The 18326-nt window shown below is 55.9% G+C and overlaps 1 protein-coding gene across 1 annotated transcript in view; it reads right to left on the bottom strand.

The window, feature by feature from the left end:
• Positions 1-18326, bottom strand: part of HMCN2 (hemicentin 2) — a 171512-nt gene that overhangs the window by 62902 nt on the left and 90284 nt on the right. The window contains exons 32-47 of the mRNA XM_031654639.1: positions 17647-17928; positions 16837-16945; positions 16435-16604; positions 14754-14908; positions 14289-14385; positions 13639-13734; positions 12546-12722; positions 11020-11177; positions 10190-10313; positions 8356-8531; positions 7514-7610; positions 7245-7364; positions 4805-4966; positions 3388-3669; positions 2105-2272; positions 822-935 (exon numbers count right to left, since the gene is read on the bottom strand). Of these exons, the coding sequence (XP_031510499.1) occupies positions 822-935; positions 2105-2272; positions 3388-3669; positions 4805-4966; positions 7245-7364; positions 7514-7610; positions 8356-8531; positions 10190-10313; positions 11020-11177; positions 12546-12722; positions 13639-13734; positions 14289-14385; positions 14754-14908; positions 16435-16604; positions 16837-16945; positions 17647-17928 (2487 nt within the window). The remainder of the gene's footprint in view (positions 1-821; positions 936-2104; positions 2273-3387; positions 3670-4804; positions 4967-7244; positions 7365-7513; positions 7611-8355; positions 8532-10189; positions 10314-11019; positions 11178-12545; positions 12723-13638; positions 13735-14288; positions 14386-14753; positions 14909-16434; positions 16605-16836; positions 16946-17646; positions 17929-18326) is intronic.

The raw sequence follows: 18326 nt of genomic DNA, 5'->3' as shown, positions 1-18326 counted from the left end.
GTTTCCCCATCCCATGCCTGTTTCCATAGGGTGGTGAGTTTAAGAAACATTTCCTGGCCGGGCGCGGTGGCTCAAGCCTGTAATCCGAGCACTTTGGGAGGCCGAGATGGGTGGATCACGAGGTCAGGAGATCGAGACCATCCTGGCTAACACGGTGAAACCCCGTCTCTACTAAAAAATACAAAAAACTAGCTGGGTGAGTTGGCGGGCACCTGTAATCCCAGCTACTCGGGAGGTTGAGGCAGGAGAATGGCGTGAACCCGGGAGGCGGGGCTTGCAGCGAGCTGAGATCCGGCCACTGCACTCCAGCCCGGGCAACAGAGCGAGACACCGTCTCAAAAAAAAAAAAAAGGAAACATTTCCTGCTGGCTGACGGAAGTACCAGTGCCTCAGAAGAAGACTCTGATGAGAGGCAGGCAGTCTTAGTGGTGTCGAAAATATTTGCCCCTTCCACTTTGGATTGTCCCTGCTGTTTCTGGAAAGTTCCATGGCAGCCTCAGAACAGAGGTTTCTTGTCACCTGGGCTGGAGTGCAGTGGCACAATCACTGCAGCCTCTGCCTCCTGAGTAGCTGAGACTACAGGTGTGTACCACCACGCCCAGTTAATTTTTGTACATTTCGTAGAGATGGGGTTTCGCTACACTGCCCAGGCTTGAACAAAGGTTTTTGACGAGGCAAAGCGTACAAGGCTTAGCTTCTCCCTCCTCTGTGCTGGACTCCTGCTACAGCATGAGCCATGAGTCTGGGGCCCTGCCTCTGGGAGCGCCCAGGCAGTGGGGAAGAGTTCATAGGGCACCCATGAGAATGGGGTTGTAACGCACCCAGCACCTCCACACTGAAGTTCCTCCGTGCCTCCCCAGCCTCGTTGCTTGCCAGGCATGAGTAGAGGCCACGGTCTTGCTCCTGTGTCTGAGTCATCTTCAGCATCCAGCCACCTGGGGAGGGAGGGGTGTGGGCCCCAAGCATGACTCTGAGCAGTATTCTGTCCCAAGCTGAGCCCCCTGCTGCCCAGCAGGAAGAGGCATTATAATTAGACGTGTACGTGTCTGTCTCCCATTGTGTCCTGTTCCTCAGATCCAGAAACTGAGGCCCAGGAGGGTAAACAAATGGATGGCGCTGCCTGGAGATTAGACATGTACCAGAATAAATCTGAGGACCCTGCTCTAGCAAGAAGTATCTGTCACCCGGCCACCCCTGGCTCTGGGAATTGGCTGCAGCTGAAGGGAGAGCAATGGGTTATGTAGTCCTGGCCCAGCAGACCTCTGCTCTACTCTGACAGACATGGTAAAAGAGCTTCTCCTCCCAAGGATCTCTCAGGGAGAGACAGCTCCTCTCAGAGGAACCCAAGGGTCTCCCAAGACCAGTGTGGGGAGGGCAGATACACAGAACACAGGCCACCACTGCTGTTACTGCAACCAGAGCAGACATAACTAATTGATTGCCACATTCCTTTCCACTGGGCCCAATGCAGTCTCCGAATTCCTATCCACAGAATGCACCCGGCAATTCTTACCAAGTGCTCAGAAGTGATGCCCAAGAGGAAATGTATTTGCCATCTCATCACAGGCTGCGTGGAACAACCGATGGGTGACTGAGGCATAGCCTCAGGGGCCTTGAAGTCCTTGCAGGATTTGGATGGGACAGAGACTCCTGGGCCTCAGTTCCTCATTTGTATACCAGCAAGAACCTCGCAAACCCATTTTATGAGGGGGATAAATATTCAGAGGAGAAGGTGCTCAGGTCAGCACATCCAAAAGCTTGCTACTGTTCTGTGGGATGTTATATGTAAGTGCCAACGTTTCATTTTGGTTTTTTTCTGCAGGACTTATCAGAACCTTTGCTATGCAAATGTTCACTGTGGTTCTCTAGGTGAGCAGAGCAGGAAGCCTTTTCCAAATTTATCTAAATCCGTGATTTTTTCCTGGAGCACCTCATCTGACTAGTGTTTTGGGCTACATTCTTTGGGGACCAGCAGCTGGAATGATTATTCCAACCAGGCCTGGCAGCTCAGGGTCAGAGGTCATGGGCATGTAATGGATAGAGGCAGAGGCAGAGGCAGAGGGCCCGCCTGATTCCCAGGATCCAACCTTGACTGGTATCTTACCTGCCAGCAGGTAGGTGTCCTCCCCAGGGCTGACAGGCTCCTCCCCTCGGAACCAGCGGATGGCCGGGGGCGGGATCCCTGTGGCTTCACAGAGCAGAGTTAAGGGGCTGTGCAAGGCAGCAGTGATGTTGGTCAGCGGGTCCAAGTCTCCGATGAGCTCTGGGGGCACTGGACACAAAGAAGAAGCCACATTCAGGGTGCAGATCGGGGCTGTGCGCTTCATGCTCCTTCCCTAGCCCCACTGACTGCCCCCCAACTCCACCCAATTGGGAGAGTCTGAGGAGCGGAAGTGATGAGAGCAGAGCTGCTCCCCCTAAAACGAGGACACCTAGGAGGGAGCCAGTGGTGCCACAGGCTGGGCTCTGGAGTCAGGCAGGCTCCTTGGGCCTCAGTCTCCCCAAGCCCTCAGCGGGCTGCTGGGGGATTCAACAGGAACACGTGAAAGTACCCAGTCCAGTGCCTGGGCAGGGCAAGCGCTGAGCCAGTGGGACTGGAATTCGTGTAAAGGTGAGGCCAGACGTGCCTCCTAAATCCACATGTGGAAGCTAAGTGGCAACGCTGCAGTTCTGAAGGAATCTGTTCCTGAAGGAAGCCACTCTCTATCCAGGGAGATGGGGGTGTTGGGGATATCTGGGTGAGGCTCGAGATCCCAGCAATGGTGAGGGGGCTCCTCCCTAAACTGATCCCTGCCCACCTCTCCCACCCTATCTCTTACCATTCCCTGTCTCCACCCTGAATTATCCCTTCAGGCATACAGTAGGAGCTCAGTAAATGATTGGAATGCATGAGGCTGCCTCAGCAACCCTCTGCCTGGCACGTGCTTCCCCTCATCTAGCAGCTGCCTAACTCCTACTTACCTTCTATGGTCCAGCTTAAAGGAGACCTTCTCTGGGAGGCTGCCCTGACCTGTCCCAACAGTATTCAAGGTTTTCCTGGTCTCTCACAAGCCCCTGAATTCTCCCCATCACATACCAGTCATACAGGACAGGGACTGCTTACTTCCCCAGTGCGCAGAACAGAGTAGGGGAAGAGTGAACCCAGGAGAGAGAAAGGGAGGAAGGAGAGGTGAATTGGGGGAAATTGGGGCCATTTGGGACCAGTCCTGATTGTGAGAGCAGTGCTGGTGGCTTCCCCCAGCAGAAGCTCTCATTAGAGCCCTGACTCCAGAAAGAACAGGTGTGACCCAAGGATCACAGCCTGAGGGCTGCGCCTGGAGATTGAACCGGCCTTGCCTGCTCTAATCTGCCCCAATCCACCCTCCTCCAGCAGCTGCCAGTCCTCACCCAGCACAGAGAGCTCAAACCTCCTCTCTGCCCTCCCAGCCAGGTTCTCGGCCACACAGCTGTAGCGTCCGGCGTGGGCAGCCCGGGCCCGCTCTACACGCAGGCTCTGACCCTGGTTCTGCAGCTGCAGGCCCAGTTCGGCCCCCACGGGCTGGCCGTCCTGCTCCCATGTCACTGTCGGAGGGGGTTTCCCTGTGGCGTTGCACTCCAGAGTGGTCACTCCATCCTGGACCACGGAGACCTGTGTGGGAAGCTCCTGGGGACCGGCAATCTGAGGGGGAACTGTAGGGATGGGGAGAAAGCCCATCAGAGAAAGCTGCTGAGGCCACCAGGCACCACACACTTGCCCCAGGCCCCGCAGGGACACACCCTCTCCCCTTGCCATCGCCGGCTGTGTCACCTCGTGACCTCACCTCTCCTGGCCTCCATTTTCCTTCCCAACAATGGGGTCATAACAGCAACCTACTGCTAGAGCCTGGGAGTCACAGGCAGGCCTGCTATGTGGGGAACAACCCTTTCGGGATGTGTGATGGGTTTTCTTCCTCAAAAACCAGATACTTCCTGGAGTTTCAACAGTTGTTGGGACTGGTTGGGGGTGGAAAATTATTCTGTGGGTGGGTTTCTCCTCAAGATGTTGAACAGCACTTTTCCTGGTTTTATTTTCCAGCAGGATTTTTACAAGGCTGGGGGATTTCATTGCTTCACTGCAGGACCAGGTGATACAGTTTAGGTTTCCATCACATAGAGGAGCTTCACATAACGCTCACACTTCCTCTGGGTTTCCAGCTGTTTCAGCTGTGGCTTTTCTCCTCCAGACCACTGGGGGACCCTTAGGGATTGTGCTACAGCCCCCCTGCCTGCCATGCTTAGGTTAGTGAGAAGCTGTGTGGGAGGGGCAGTCAAAATGCCAGGTGATACGTTTTTGGCTGTGTCCCCACCCAAATCTCATCTCGAACTGTAATCCCACGTGTGGAGGGAGGGGCCTGGTGGGAGGTGACTGGATCATGGGGGCGGTTTCCTCTGTGCTGTTCTTGTGGTAGTGAGTGAGTCAGTCAGTTCTCATGACATCTGCTTGTTTGATAAGTGTCTGGTGCTTCCCCTCTTCGCGCTCTCTCTCCTGCCGAAATGGAAGGCATGCCTTCCCTCCCCTTCACCTTCTGCCATGATTGTAAGTTTCCTGAGGCCTCCCCAGCCATGTGGAACTGTGAGTCGATTAAGCCTCTTGTTTATAAATTGCCCAGTCTCAGGTGGTATCTTTAGAGCAGTGTGAGAATAGACTCACACACCAGGAATCTGAAGGAGGAGAAAGCCTGCACCACACACCATCACTTCCCTGTATTTGCTCCGATTTGAGGGTGGCACCTGCCCAGGCAGCCCATGATCCCAGACCCTCCCAGCGCCCGCCCGGCTCACCCACCGTGCACCTCCAGCTGCAGGTCCTGGCTGCTGTTCCCCGCCACGTTGCTGCACTCACAGGTGTATGTTCCTTCCTGAGCCAGCTGGGCCTGTCCCAGGTACAGCAGCCTCCCCACAGCCGACACCTGCTGGAGACCAGCCCCCTCCCCGGGGAGGGGTTGACCTGGGTGCAGGGAAAAAGAAACTCCTGGTCCAGGGTATTTGCAAGGACATGATGTCTTTCCACCGGGAAAGTTCGTCCTCCCACCCATTCTTGCCAACTCCTGCTCATCCTTCAGGTGTCCATTTAGACACTACCTCTTCTAGGAAGCCTTACGTGAGTGCCACATCTGGTCCTGGTGCCTCTTCTGAGCTCCTCCCTATCCCCCTAGGCTTCTCCCCATCACAGATCTGCCTACAGGTGCCCCATCTGAATCTTACTCTGGCCTGGGCCCTCCAGAATGGCAGACCCTGCCTCAATTTCCTTCTGGGATCTTTTTTTTGAGACAGAGTCTCGCTGTGTTGCCCAGGCTGGAGTTCAGTGCCACGATCTCGGCTCACTGCAACCTCTGCCTCCTGGGTTCAGGCGATTCTCATGCCTCAGCATCCCAAGTAGCTGGGATCACAGGTGCACACCAACACACCTGGCTAATTTTTGTATTTTTTAGTAGAGACGGGGTTTCACCATGTTAAGTTAGGCTGGTCTCGAACTCCTGACCTCAGGTGATCCACTGCCTCAACCTCCCAAAGTGCTGGGATTACAGGCGTGAGCCACCGCGACCAACCTCCCCCTGGGATCCTTAGTGGCTCCCCAGGGCCTGGCACACAGCAGGGCTCAATAAAGGCTACTGACGGAATCACCATCCATTTAGCTATAGTGGCCTGAGGAGGATGACCAGGCAACTGGTAGACCTGGCATCAAGAAGATCCCTTGTAGGAGGAGGATTTGTCAACCTTGACCTACTGGATTAAACCCTTCCACCTCTGTTTCTAGAGGAGCAGACCTCTGGACTGGGTCATGACTCAATATGCATGTCCCAGCACGGAAGCAGACCCAGTGGCCACCTGGCATTGCTTCCTCCCTCTCCGTCCTGGTGACCTCAGCTTGTCTCGCTACTCCCAGGCTGCTTCCTAGCCCAGATCTCTCCTCTGAGCTCCAGACACCTGTCTCTCACTGTCCACTTGACACCTCACTAGGCGTTTAGCAGATGTCTCAAGATTAATTCACCCCAAATGCTAGGTCTTTCTACCATACCTGCCCCTGGGGTCTCCCATCCTGGTAATGGCAGCTCCATGCTCTTCCATCATCCCTGATTCCCCACCTCCTCTCTCATTCCTTCATCCAAGCAGCATTCCTGCCCCAGGACCCTTGCACTTACCCTTACCTCCGCCTAGGATGCGTTTCCCTGTGATATTCTCATGTTCAGCCCTGACCTTTTCAAGTCTGCTTGGTCAAGCATTCCTGGCCACTCAACTTAAAACTGCAAATCCTACAACCCCCCAGGATATCTTCCCCGGCTTCCTAGCTTTATTTTTCTCCATAGCATTTATCACTTAGGGTTCCGAGTCATGTACTAACTGTGTGTTTATTATCTGACTGCCCCCACTGTGAGGGTGAGGATCTGTTTTATCCTCTGCTGTATTTCCAGTGCCTAGAACAGGGCCTGGCACAGTCGCTCAATAAATATTGGTTAAATGGGCTGGGTGCAGTGGCTCATGCCTGTAATCCCAGCACTTTGGGAGACCGAGGTGGGCAGATCACCTGAGGTCAGGAGTTCGAGACCAGCCCGCCCAACATGGTGAAACCCTGTCTCTACTAAAAATATATAAATTAGCCGGGCATGGTGGCACCTGCCTGTAATTCCAGCTACTCGGGAGGCTGAAGCAGGAGAATCACTCCAACCCAGGAGGCGGAGGTTGCAATGATCTGAGATCGCACCACTGCACGCCAGCCTGGGCAACAGAGCAAGATGCTGTCTCAAAAAAGAAAAAAAATTGGTGAAGCGAATTCCAAATGTTTTTTGAGCACCTTTTTTGTACATACACTGAACTTGGAATTCGGCGGTGGTCAAGGTGGTGCCTCACAGGGGTCACAGACTAATGGAGGAACACACACAGGACTAATGTGGGTGACATGACAAGTGACAGGGACTGCATCAGGGAGGCTCTGTCCCAGCCTGGCAGTCAAGGAGGGCTTCCTGGAAGAAGGGACGTCTGAAGTGAGGCCTGAAGATCAATCCAGCTCTTACTGGCAGAGCAGGACCAAGGGCTCCTGCAGGCTCAGGGACTGAGGAGAGAGGGGCTGGGCGAAGTGTCACTTCTGTAACCAGCATCCCCACCCCCTCGAGCCATAAGTCTCGCCATCTCAGCTAGGCTCTGGGGTGGGGGTAACCAGTGGGGGCTGGGCATAGCCTCCTTGTGCCTGGCAATGAGGTGGGGCTGGGCAAGGGCAGCAATCCTACCGTCCTTCCTCCAGGAGATCTTGGGGAAGGGGACGCCCCGGCATTCGCAGGACAGCCTGGCAGGATGTCCCTCGCTCACAGTCAGGGTGTGGGATTCCCTCGAGGGGAACACTGGAGCGACTGAGTCAGAGCAGAGAGAGGGTTAGTGGGGGTGGGACTGAGATGGGGAGGGGATGAGCAAGGCGAGGGCAGGCTGGAGGAGGGCTGTGTCCTGGGACCCAATCAAGGTAACAGCCCCCTCCCCGTGCCCGGCCCGGGGAGACCCTCACCCCAGACGTTGAGATTGTAGTGTTTCTCTGAGCGGCCGGCCTGATTCAGCGCCTCACAGGTGTAGCGGCCCGCATCCCACACATCAGCTCTGTCCACCTGGCCGAGAGCAGAGACACCCCATAGGTGGGGACAGCACAGAGATGGGTGAGCCCTGGACAGACTGTGTGACTGCAGGCACGTCACATGACATCGCTGAGCCCCAGGTTCCCCACCTGGAGCACAGGGCAGGGACAGCATCTCCCCACCAGCTGCACCAGGAAGTTTCCAGAAGCCGGTGCCTGTGGTGGGCCTGAGAAGGGCCCCCCGGATGGCAGGCCTGCCAGCCTCCCCACCTTCACATCCATGGCCCAGATCTGCTAAGGGGAAGGCATGTGACTGGATCAGACCTGCTCCTGCCTTTCATCTGCTCCCAGCCTCTTTGGAAAGCCCAAGAAAACAGACCCGAAGAGAAAGTGGAGGAAGAAGGCTGGTGGGGTGCAGGGCACTTGTGCTCAGGGGTCAGATCCTGACATGGGGGTGCTGGGGCTAGGCTGTGGCTTTGAAGAATGAACGGAAGGAGGGGAAGCCAAATGACAGTGCTCTGAGTTGGGAATGATCATATCACAAGGTGTAGAGGGGTGGGAGGAGGAACAGGCAGGTGAGGTAGGTTCTAACCCAACAGCTGGCACCACTCAGCTGATTCAGGGGCCCTGAGGGAGGCCCTTAGGACCCAGTCCTGGGGTTTTGTCCCCCATCCCCTGGGAGGAAGAGGGCTTGTAGGTCACTGAGCTGGGGCACCTGCAGGCCCCATCCTGCCTGTGGCCCGAGGTGGAGGCCTGCTTGGCTGACGGGACCTGCACACCTGCAGCAAGGCTTTGTCTGCGGAGAGGTGGACTCCAGGCCGTGGTTCCAGGGGCCGCCCGTCCTTCCACCAGCTCAGCACAGGAGGGGGCATGGCGTGGCTCTGGCACTCCAGGGCCACTGACTCATTGGCCACGACGGACACATTCAGCTCTTCTCCGAGGATACTCGGGGGCACTGTGGGAGGGGGCAGGAGAGGGGCTCCCTCAGGCACATGGAGGGGGCTGGCAAGGAGGGGCCATACCCTGGGTCAGGCCTAGCTACTCGTGGCAGCCTGGAGTGCCCACCCTTCCTCTGCCTTCAGTCCTGCTTCAGAGGAGCCAGTCTGAGTAAGATTGTCGCGATATCCACATCCCAGATTTCTGCAGCACATTTCCACAGAGGGAAACTGGGGAAGGAAACTCAGGGTCTCCCTGTGTTATTCCTTACAGACGTCTGTGAATCTACAATTATCCACAGTTATCTCAAAACTTTCTAAAATTTAAAATTTTTGTTAAAAAAATTTTTTAAAGCAGGTCTCAGAACCACCTTTTGCCCCTGAAACAAAAATAACCAGTGCGGCTTTGCAGGAAGGAACGCAGGGTCCAGGGGGAGAACTCCTGGGGTGGAATCCTGCCTTCCACCACTCACTCACCATGCGAGGCCCTTGGGATGCTACTTACACTCCTGGGCCTCAGTCTCCTCATCTGTAAAGTGGGGATAATGAAAATCTCCACCTGGTGGGGCCGCCATGAGGTTAAATCCAATGGCACAGGTGGGGTTCTTGGGCATACGATATGTGTTAACCATCTTCACTCCAGCAAAGGGAAAGAGCTAGAATCAAATCCTTCGTACCACCTCCCACCTAAGACTAAGTTCATTCGCTTTCTCTTTCCTTCTTTCCTTTTCTTCCTTCCTTCCCTCCTTCCCTCCTTCCTTCCTTCCTTCCTTCCTTCCTTCCTTCCTTCCTTCCTTCCTTCCTTCCTTCCTTCCTTCTCTGTTTCTCCTACCTCTCTCTTTCTTTTCTTTTCTTTCTTTTTTTTTTTTTTTGACAGAGTCTGGCTCTATTGCCCAGGCTGGAGTGCAGTGACATGATCTCAGCTCACTGCAACCTCCACATCCCAGGTTCAAGTGATGCTCCTGCTTCAGCCTTTCAAGTAGTTGGGACTACAGGTGCACACCACCACACCCAGCTATTTTTTTTTTTTTTTTTTGTATTTTTAGTAGAGATGGGGTTTCATCATGTTGGCCAGGCTGGTCTCGAACTCCTGACCTCAAGTGATCCACCCACCTCAACTTCCCAAAGTGCTGGGATTACAGGCATGAGCCACCGTACCCAGCTCCCAGCGTTCCTTCTTATACCTCCACAGAGCCCCAGAAAAACCCAGAGGAGGACATTTAAAAATAAGCTACTGTGGTTGCAGTAGCTTCGTGAGCACAGGGGCTTAGTGAGTCCCCATGATGACCTTTGAGGTGAGTGCTATTCTTCCCATTTTGCAGATGAAGAAATGGTGGCTCAGAGAAGCAAAGTGACCAGCTCAAAGTCATAGAGGCAGGGTTTGAACCCCATGTCGGTGACACTCAAGAGCCAGCTTTCCTAACCATCACTCCACGCTGCTCCTGCTACTTCACACCGCTTCCGCCTCTCCCTGAACACAGGGCAGAACTCCTGGCTATGTGGGGCCACCTGCCCACCCTCCCACCCGTTGCGGGAGCTCACACTCCAGGGCAGGTCTGGAGCTCACTGATCCGTACTGGAAGGCAGCTGTTCTCAGGTGGGCACTCCTCCACCCACCCACCCCATCTCCTTGGAGCTGCTGCTCTGAACCACGTGCCTTTCCCAGTCTGAGACTCACTGTGGACTTGCAGGACGACATCCCGGCGGTCCTCGCCCACCGCGCTCACAGCCACGCAGGAGTACCTCCCAGAGTCGGAGGCCCGGGCGCTGGTCAAGGTGAGGACCCGGCCCCCAGGGAAGACCTGTGACCCCAGGGGGAAGCCCAAATTAGGCAATTGCCCTGCTGTTGCACACCCCAAGGTGCAGAACCCCACGTGCCCAAGCTGGCCCTGCTGCCGGGCACGCCCGGACAGCCTGCCCCAGACCCTCAGAGCCCCTCATGATGCAGGGAAACTGAGGGTTGCATCTGGGCCTCTGGACCTCTGCCAGCTGGCAGGCAATGACACTGGACCTCAGGAAGAGTCCTCTAGAGCCCCTCTGTCCACTCGTCACACATGGCCAGTGAGCCCTTGAAATGTGGCCAGGCCGAATTGAGACGGGCCCCAGGTACAAAATACGCCACAGACGACAAAGAGTTAATATGAAAAGAAGACTATAAAATATCTGAATAACTATTTTTTATTGATCTCATGATGAAACGAAGCTATTTTGGATATCGTGGATTAGCTAATGTGTATTATTAACATTGATCTCACCTGTTTCTTTTTACTCAGTTTACTGTGGCTACAAAAACATTTACAATGACATAGATGGTTCATGTTCACGGAATGCATCATTACCATTGGGCAGTGTGGCTCCAGCCTCTCTGTTCAGCCTCACCTCCCTCCAGCCCTCGGCCCTGGGCTATCGCTGCTTCTCCCTCACCCTAAGCTCCCAGGGCCTGACCTCTGTTCCCAGCATCCATGGGAGGTGCAGGGAGGTGAGCCGGGGTCACCCAGCCCTACTGACCTGCAAGCCAGGGGTCCCTGCAGGGGACACAGGGTTTCCATCCTTCAGCCACATCAGTATGGGGCCGGGGGCACCGGTGGCATTGCAGGTCAGACGGACAGGGGTGTTGACCAACACAGGGCCTGGCAGGCTGGGTGGCAGCGTGATTCGAGGGGGCACTGCAGGGCAGGGGTGACATGGGGCACAGGCTGAGCCCCACTGGGGCAAAGCAGGCAGGGCCCCTGGCTGGGCACCCCTGCAGGAGCACACAGTCACAGCAAAAGCACAAGGACAGCCATCCAGACACAGGCTCTGAGCCACTCCACTGCCCCTGAAGCTACTCATTCCATCCTTTCAACACCACCACGAGGCTTCTATAGATGGGAAACTGAGGCTCACAGACAGGAAGTCACCTGCCCCAAGGCTGACCAGCCAGGAAGCAGCACTCGCATGCAGGCCTCTGGTCAGCAGAAGGTCATTTACTATGGGGACAGGGAGGGGACCAAGGGTCCCTGGACAGTGCTACTTCCTAACTCAGGGGTGTGAGATTAAATACTGTATCACAGGCAGTCCCCTTTCGGCGGAAAATAGCCAGAAGATTCCATTGTATCTGGGAGGCACCAGCCATGATGCTCAGGGTCCCAGGCCCCTGCCCAGCTACCCACTGTTCTTAGATCCAACCTCTCCCATGGCCCATGAGGCCCAAGAGGTCCATATGGCCACCAGCACCATCCTGGCCCCGTGGCCTCCTTTCAGTTTCTCAAATTCCCCAGGTCTTTGCAACCTCAGGCCTTGGCAGAGACCTCAGTGTAGGTATCCAAGTATCAAAGATGCCTCCTGGACTCCACAGGCCAGGTCAGTGCCCTGTTATAGGTGCTCAGTAGCACCTCATGTTTACCAGCTGTTATCATAATTGACATCAAGTAGTACTCTGGGGAATGATCTAATTTGCTGTGTCCTCCACTGACTGAAAGCTCTGAGGTCTGTCTTATTTAGGTCTGTAGGTCCAGTGTCTGTCCCAGAGCATGGACTCAATAAATGTGGTTGGATAGAAAATGGATCAATGAAAGAATGGGTAGTTGAATGGGTGAATGGATGGTGAATGGGTGGATGGGTAGGTAGATGGATGGATGGATAGATGAGTTGATGGATGGGTGGGTGGACAGGTAGACAAATGGACAGGTGGATGGGTGAGCAGACAGGTGGCTAGATAAATGAATGAAAGGATGGTTGGGTGGGTGGATGGATGGATGGATGGATGGATGGATGGATGGATGGATGGATGGATAGATGGATAGGTGGATGGATGGATGGATGGATGAATTGATGGATGGATGGGTGGATAGGTGGATGAGTGGATGGGTGGATGGGTGGATGGATGGATGATGGATGGATGATGGATGGATGGATGATGGATGGATGGGGTAATGGATGGATGGGGTGGTAGATGGATGGATGAGTGGACAGGTGGATGGACAGACTAACAGACAAATGGATGAAAAGCCAACATTTTGGACAAGGGCCCTTAGAGGCCCAGGGATGCTCACCATTGACCCGTAGGCCAAACTGCAGCTCTGTGCTACCTGCCACATTGGATGCCACACAGCGGTAGCTCCCAGCATCAGAAAGCTGGGCTTGCTCAATGCGGAGAACTCTCCCATCTGCTGATACTGTCACTCCCATCCAAGAAGAGACAGGTTGGTGGCCCTTGAACCAGGAGACATCTGGGGAAAGGAAGAGAGATGCAAGGGGGAATGGAAGAGAAGTGCAAGGGTTCTGCCAGCACGTCAGACTCTGCTGGTGTGGTGGGCATCCAAGAGAACCTTCCAGGGCGGCCACACTGTTTGTTCAGGCATTGGAGGTCAGAGTTCTTCATTCACAAAAGGGAGTCAGGGTGGAACCGGGCAATGTTGCCCAAGACAGGACCAAGGGTGGAGAAGAAGCCCCGTGGGCAGAGGCTGAGGCAGCCAGGAGCAGAGAGAGTCAAACTCAGCCCTGCCCTTCCCCTACCAGGAGACCCCCTTGCCTAGGGAGCATTAGAGAACGTGGACCAGCCCAAAGCAGCAGCCTCAAAGCCAGGCTGGAACACGTGTATCTGCAGCTTCCCTTCATTCTGCCAGGCCGCGCCCCCCTGGAACTCAGCAGGCGTCCCCACGAGAAGGGGCAAATATCCCCAGGGCTCATAGGCCACAAGTAAAGCAGGGTGGCCCTAGTTCAGATAGGAACTGGAGAGGGGCCCCCCTCCTGGGTCACTGTAAGCCTCACCCAGTCCCCTGTGCAAACACCCACACCCAGACCCCAGCGCCCGGCCCTTTCCTCAACTGCTGGTCTAGAGGGGAGGACCCTACAGACCGGATGATGACTCTGAGGTCCTGAGGCCCCCAGCCCCGGACAGCCCTGTGAAGTTGACTGTGAGTAGATGCCCGGCAGGCCTGTTTCAGACCCCGGGCTCTGGACCTCAGCAGTGCCTTGGCCCGAAGGACGTTGTTGAAGAGGAAGAGGAAAATGAGAGAAATGGGGGGAAAGACCTGCTGATTTCTTCCCATTACGTCCAGTCAGAGGGTCCCTGGGTCACTCGCCAGCCTCATTAGACAGTGAATTGGCCTGGAAGTAGCTTTCAGCCAAGAGGAGGGGTCTTACCAGGAGGGGGTACGCCCGAAGCCAGACACTCCAAGGTCACTGAGGCATTTTCCAGCACTGCCTTGTTGACTGGGCCTGGCTCGATGTTGGGGGGCACTAGGGGCAGACAAGGAGAGACCCAGCTTGGTAGGTGTAAGCTCTGGGCAGCTCTAATCCCAGCCATCCCAGCAGTGCTGCTCCCTGCTCCCCATAGAAAATCCTAGACAACAGGGCTCTAAAATGACTCACGTCCTCAGACTAAGCAACCCCACTCCTGGAACCAAGCCCAAGACCAAAGAGCAACAGGCTGCCATCCTTACAGCAATCATACAGCCGCCAGCCCCCACCCCAGGACAGCCGACAGCCAGCACAGCCAGGGAAAGGGACAAGGGCAGGGATTTCCTTGCAAATAAACTCCCAAAATAAGCAAAGGTAAATGTAAATGTGGGCAAGGTCTGCTACTAAAAATCCCACCAAAAGCAGCCAAAAGGGACTACAGAGCTATTGCTAATGCTTTCATTTCAGGGCTTTCTACTTCCTCTGAAGTTAAGTGCACAACTATGACGGAAAAACCTCCTCCCCCTCCCTAGCCACACATCCCAGCCCCAAGGGTCCCCAAGGGATCACCCAACATCCTTGGCCTGGGCCCTGCTGGCCACCCACGTCCTCACCCAAAACCTTCAGGGCCACTTCCCTCTTGCTCTCCCCAGCCAGGTTGGTAGCGGCACAAGTGTAGATGCCCTCGTCCCTTAGGTCCGCCTTCTCAATCTGGAGGGGAGGGGACAGAGAGTGTGCCACAGGATGACAGGACATGGCGAGTGGCCAGGCTGCTGCCGAGCCTGGGGTCAGGAGCAGTGAGGCATGGGGACACTTTTGGCTCTGGGGGTTGGGTTCTGAGCCAAGCACTCAGATTCCAGGGATTCGTCCCATCTCCAGGCATACCGTTCCCTGTCCCCCCTGGCTGACATTTTCTCCTTCTGACAACTGAAGCTCCTAGGACCAGGAAGAGGCTGAGGCTCACCCTTTCTTCCTATCCCCAGGCTGCTGGGTTTTCCTCAGAGTCTCCAGGAAGCCCCCAGAGCAGCCCCTCCACCTGTGCACAGCTGGCTCGCCAGCCCTGGGACCCCTGCACGTACCTGTAGGTTCCCCCCAAAGGCTGCCAGGGCTACACCATCCTTCCACCAACGGAGGCTTGGGGTAGGCACTCCATCCCCTATGCATTGGAGGGTCACAGGCTGCAGGAAAGGAGCTGTGATGTTCTCACCCCCAATGATACTGACAGATGGGAACTCTGGTAAGGGAAAGAGTCAGGAAGAGCCTGGGTCAGAATCAGGAGGGGTACAGAGGGCACCCAGCAACCCCTTCAATGCCTGGGGGTGAGAAGGTGGCCTTGAAGGGCTGGCCAAAGGCTGGCATCTAGCTTCTGCCCACCATATCCCCCAGACACATGGCTTAGGGGAAAGAGCTCTAGACGGGGAGCCAGCAGAATAGTTATTCCCTTTAAAAATCCTCCCATCCATCTATGCACCCATGCATCTATTCATTCATTTATTCATCTACCTAATGAGCCGAGACGATCGACTGATCGATCGATTTACTGACGATATTTATTTTATCGATCGAAGTGATCGATCGACGATGCATTTCGATCGATCGACGCCGATGACGATCGATGCATTTTTCGATCGATCGACGACATTGACGATGATGATGCATCGATCGAAGTAGTGATCGACGACATTTCATTTTTCGATCGACGATTACGACATCGACATTTAATTTCGATCGATCGATCGATTTTTCGGATTGATCGACCGATCGATCGATCATTTACTGGACGATCGACGAGCCGACGCTGATCGATTTACCGATTGATCGATGATCGATCGACGATTTACCGATCGACTATTTATTTGTTGACGACGATTTATCGATGATCGATCGCCCGATCGATCGATCGATCGATCGATCGATCGATCGATCGATCGAGATCGATATTTATCGACGCATTTTGACGACGAGCTGATTTATCGATCGACGATTTCCATCCATCCATCCATCCATCCACATCCATCCATCCATCCATGGATCTATCCATCCTTCTATCTGTCCACCCATTCATCCACCCACCCACCCACCCATCCACCCATCCACCCACTGATCTATCCATGCATCCTTATGTGTGCTGAGCATCTACTCTGTGGCCAGAACTATACTCGGCCCCTGGACACAGCAGGGAAAGGCAGCTACCATGCTGCCCTCTCAAAGCTCACAGAGGTGGACAGTGGAGATGGACAACCAAATAAGTAATCCCAACGTAGTGGGTGGAGGGTTAAGGCATTGAGAGGTTGGGTAGTGCAGATGAGAAACATGGTAGAATCAAGGAAGTCCTCCTGGAGGAAGAGTATTTCAGGATATGCCTGAAAGATAAGGAGCTAGGCAAGCAAAGAGGAGGGAGAATGTTCCAGGCAGAAGGAACAGCATACGTAGACTCGAAGGTGAGAGAAAGAGGGTTGATGTATTAAAAGAACTAAGTGAAGTTCAGCGTGGTTAGCATGAAGAGAGCAGATGGAGAAAGAGGAAGCTGGGGAGAGGAGTGAGGCCTAGGGGCTGGACAGGACAGAGGACAAGTGTGGTAAGTGGCCCAGCCAGCCTCTCACACCTGCGTCTCTGTGGGGAACTGGGAAGTCCAGCCCAGAAATGCCATCCAGAGAAGACCAGCCCCATGTCCTTCCAGGCCTGCCACAGTCCTCTGGCTCCACCCACCCCTGGCATCTCAGGCTGCCCACAGCCCCAGAACCCCAGGTGCCCACTCACCATGCACAGACACCTCCACCTCGGCCCCGGCAGTGCCCGCCTCATTGGTGGCCTGGCAGGCGAAGAGGCCTGAGTGGTCCAGCTCCACATGGTCAATGTGCAGTGTGGTCCCCTGTGAGGCCACCTGCACCCCGGCCAGCTCCTCAGCTGGGCGACCATTCTGCAGCCACCTAAGGTGAGTAGGGAGGAGGGCGGGTCAACCTGAGGCCAGGGAAGGCCAGGCCAGGCAGGACAAGTGGGAAGCCCAGAAGCTCCTCCCACCTGCTCTCACCAGCCACAGCTCCAGGCCTCTTTCCCAGTCCTGGGAACAGGGAGCCTCTCTCCTGTCCACTTCCCCCACAACCTGCAAAGCACACGCTCTCTGTCCACCCCCAACCCTGGCCTCCACCACTCCAGACTCACTGGATAGTGGGTACCGGGGAGCCTGAGGCCTGGCAGGGAAGTTCCAGGGGCTGTCCCACGATGGTGGTCACCTGTCCCAAGCCTTCAGCCACCAGGAGCTGTGGGGGCACTGCGGGCAGAACACACTCCTGGGTGTTTGCAGCTGAGCAGCCACTGGCCGCAAACCCTCCCAAGTCCCCAGTGCCTTTGGAGCGAGGCCCAGTCTCACCTCACCCTCAGGTCTCCCTGTCAGTGGCCCCTTCCCCAGGAGGCCTTCCAGGGCCACCCAAGGAGGGTGAGGGGACACCCTGGGCTCCCTAAAGGCTTGGGCCTGATTATTTAACATCTGCCTCCCCGGCAGACTGAGGGCTCAGGAGTCCGGGTGGCCTTGTTCCCAGCTTCATTTCCAGTGCTACCCGGGGCCAGCACAGCACTAGTACCTGAGATGCTTCGGCAATGGACAGAAGAGCAGGCGAAGGCCCTACCCGCCCTGCTGGGACCACACCCACAAGCCGGCCTTAGGAAAGTCTCCGTAAAGGGCCCCTCCATTGGCAGAAGGCAGAATGAGGTTCTGTGTCCTGGGTGACCCAGCCCAGGGTCCTGGGCACGGTCAGGGACCCTTGATCCTGGGGCTCCACCCTGCCCACTCCTAGCCCTGCCGGCCCCTCAGCCCAGGCCTCAGTGTCCTCATCTGTGTCATGCGATGCGGGGACACTGGTTACTTCTCCCCCACCCTCCCTCCACTTCAGGAGCTCTCTCGGGACAAGCACGCAGCAGGCCTGGGCAGAGTCCACAGCCCAGGCAGCTCTGAGTGGAGTGGGCCGGGCTCACCCTGCACCTCCACGGAGTACTGCAGCACGGCTTCCCCGGCAGGGCTGCTGGCCACACAGCTGTACAGGCCCGTGGATGCCTCCCCCGGGCTCTCCAGCCTTAGCACACTGCCTCCTGTCTCCAGCTGAGACTCGTTGCTCTCTGCCACGGGCAGCCCTTCGTGATGCCAGGTGAGGGTCGGGGGCGGGTGGCCTCTGGCCACGCACTCCAGCGCCACGGGCCTCCCAGCCACAGCCTTCACCACGTATGGTCTTCCGCCAGCACCCTCGATGGTGGGTGGGACTGGAAAAGAGGCAGGGGGTGGTGGCTTGGGGACCGCAGCCGGACACCAGCCTGCTCTCATCTCAGCCCAACAGGCCCGCTGAAGCCCCTCACCGACCCCACTCCATGTGAAACACTTCCTTCCCTCACCTCCACTAGCTGAACCCCCTGCTCAGACCCCGGGGCAGCGTTCTCACCCTCCTCAGCCCCTGGGTGCACCACCCCACCCCTGGGTGCGGACTGTTGCCTCTCCATCCCCGCTGCTACCCCGGCAAGCCCAGCATGAGTGGGACCAGGGCTGGCTTACTTGCATCCCCAGTGTCTACACATGACAGGTCCAGTACCTGCTGGACTCAAATGAGACCCCCAGGGCCGGGACAGAGCTCTGCTCCTAGAAGTCTCCTCCCTCCCTGGTCTCA

The sequence above is a fragment of the Papio anubis genome, chromosome 13 (genome assembly GCF_008728515.1).
Source record: "Papio anubis isolate 15944 chromosome 13, Panubis1.0, whole genome shotgun sequence".
Classification (NCBI taxonomy): Eukaryota; Metazoa; Chordata; class Mammalia; order Primates; family Cercopithecidae; genus Papio; species Papio anubis.
The sequence above is the reverse complement of the archived record's forward strand: the minus strand, read 5'-3'. Positions and strand labels throughout refer to the sequence as shown.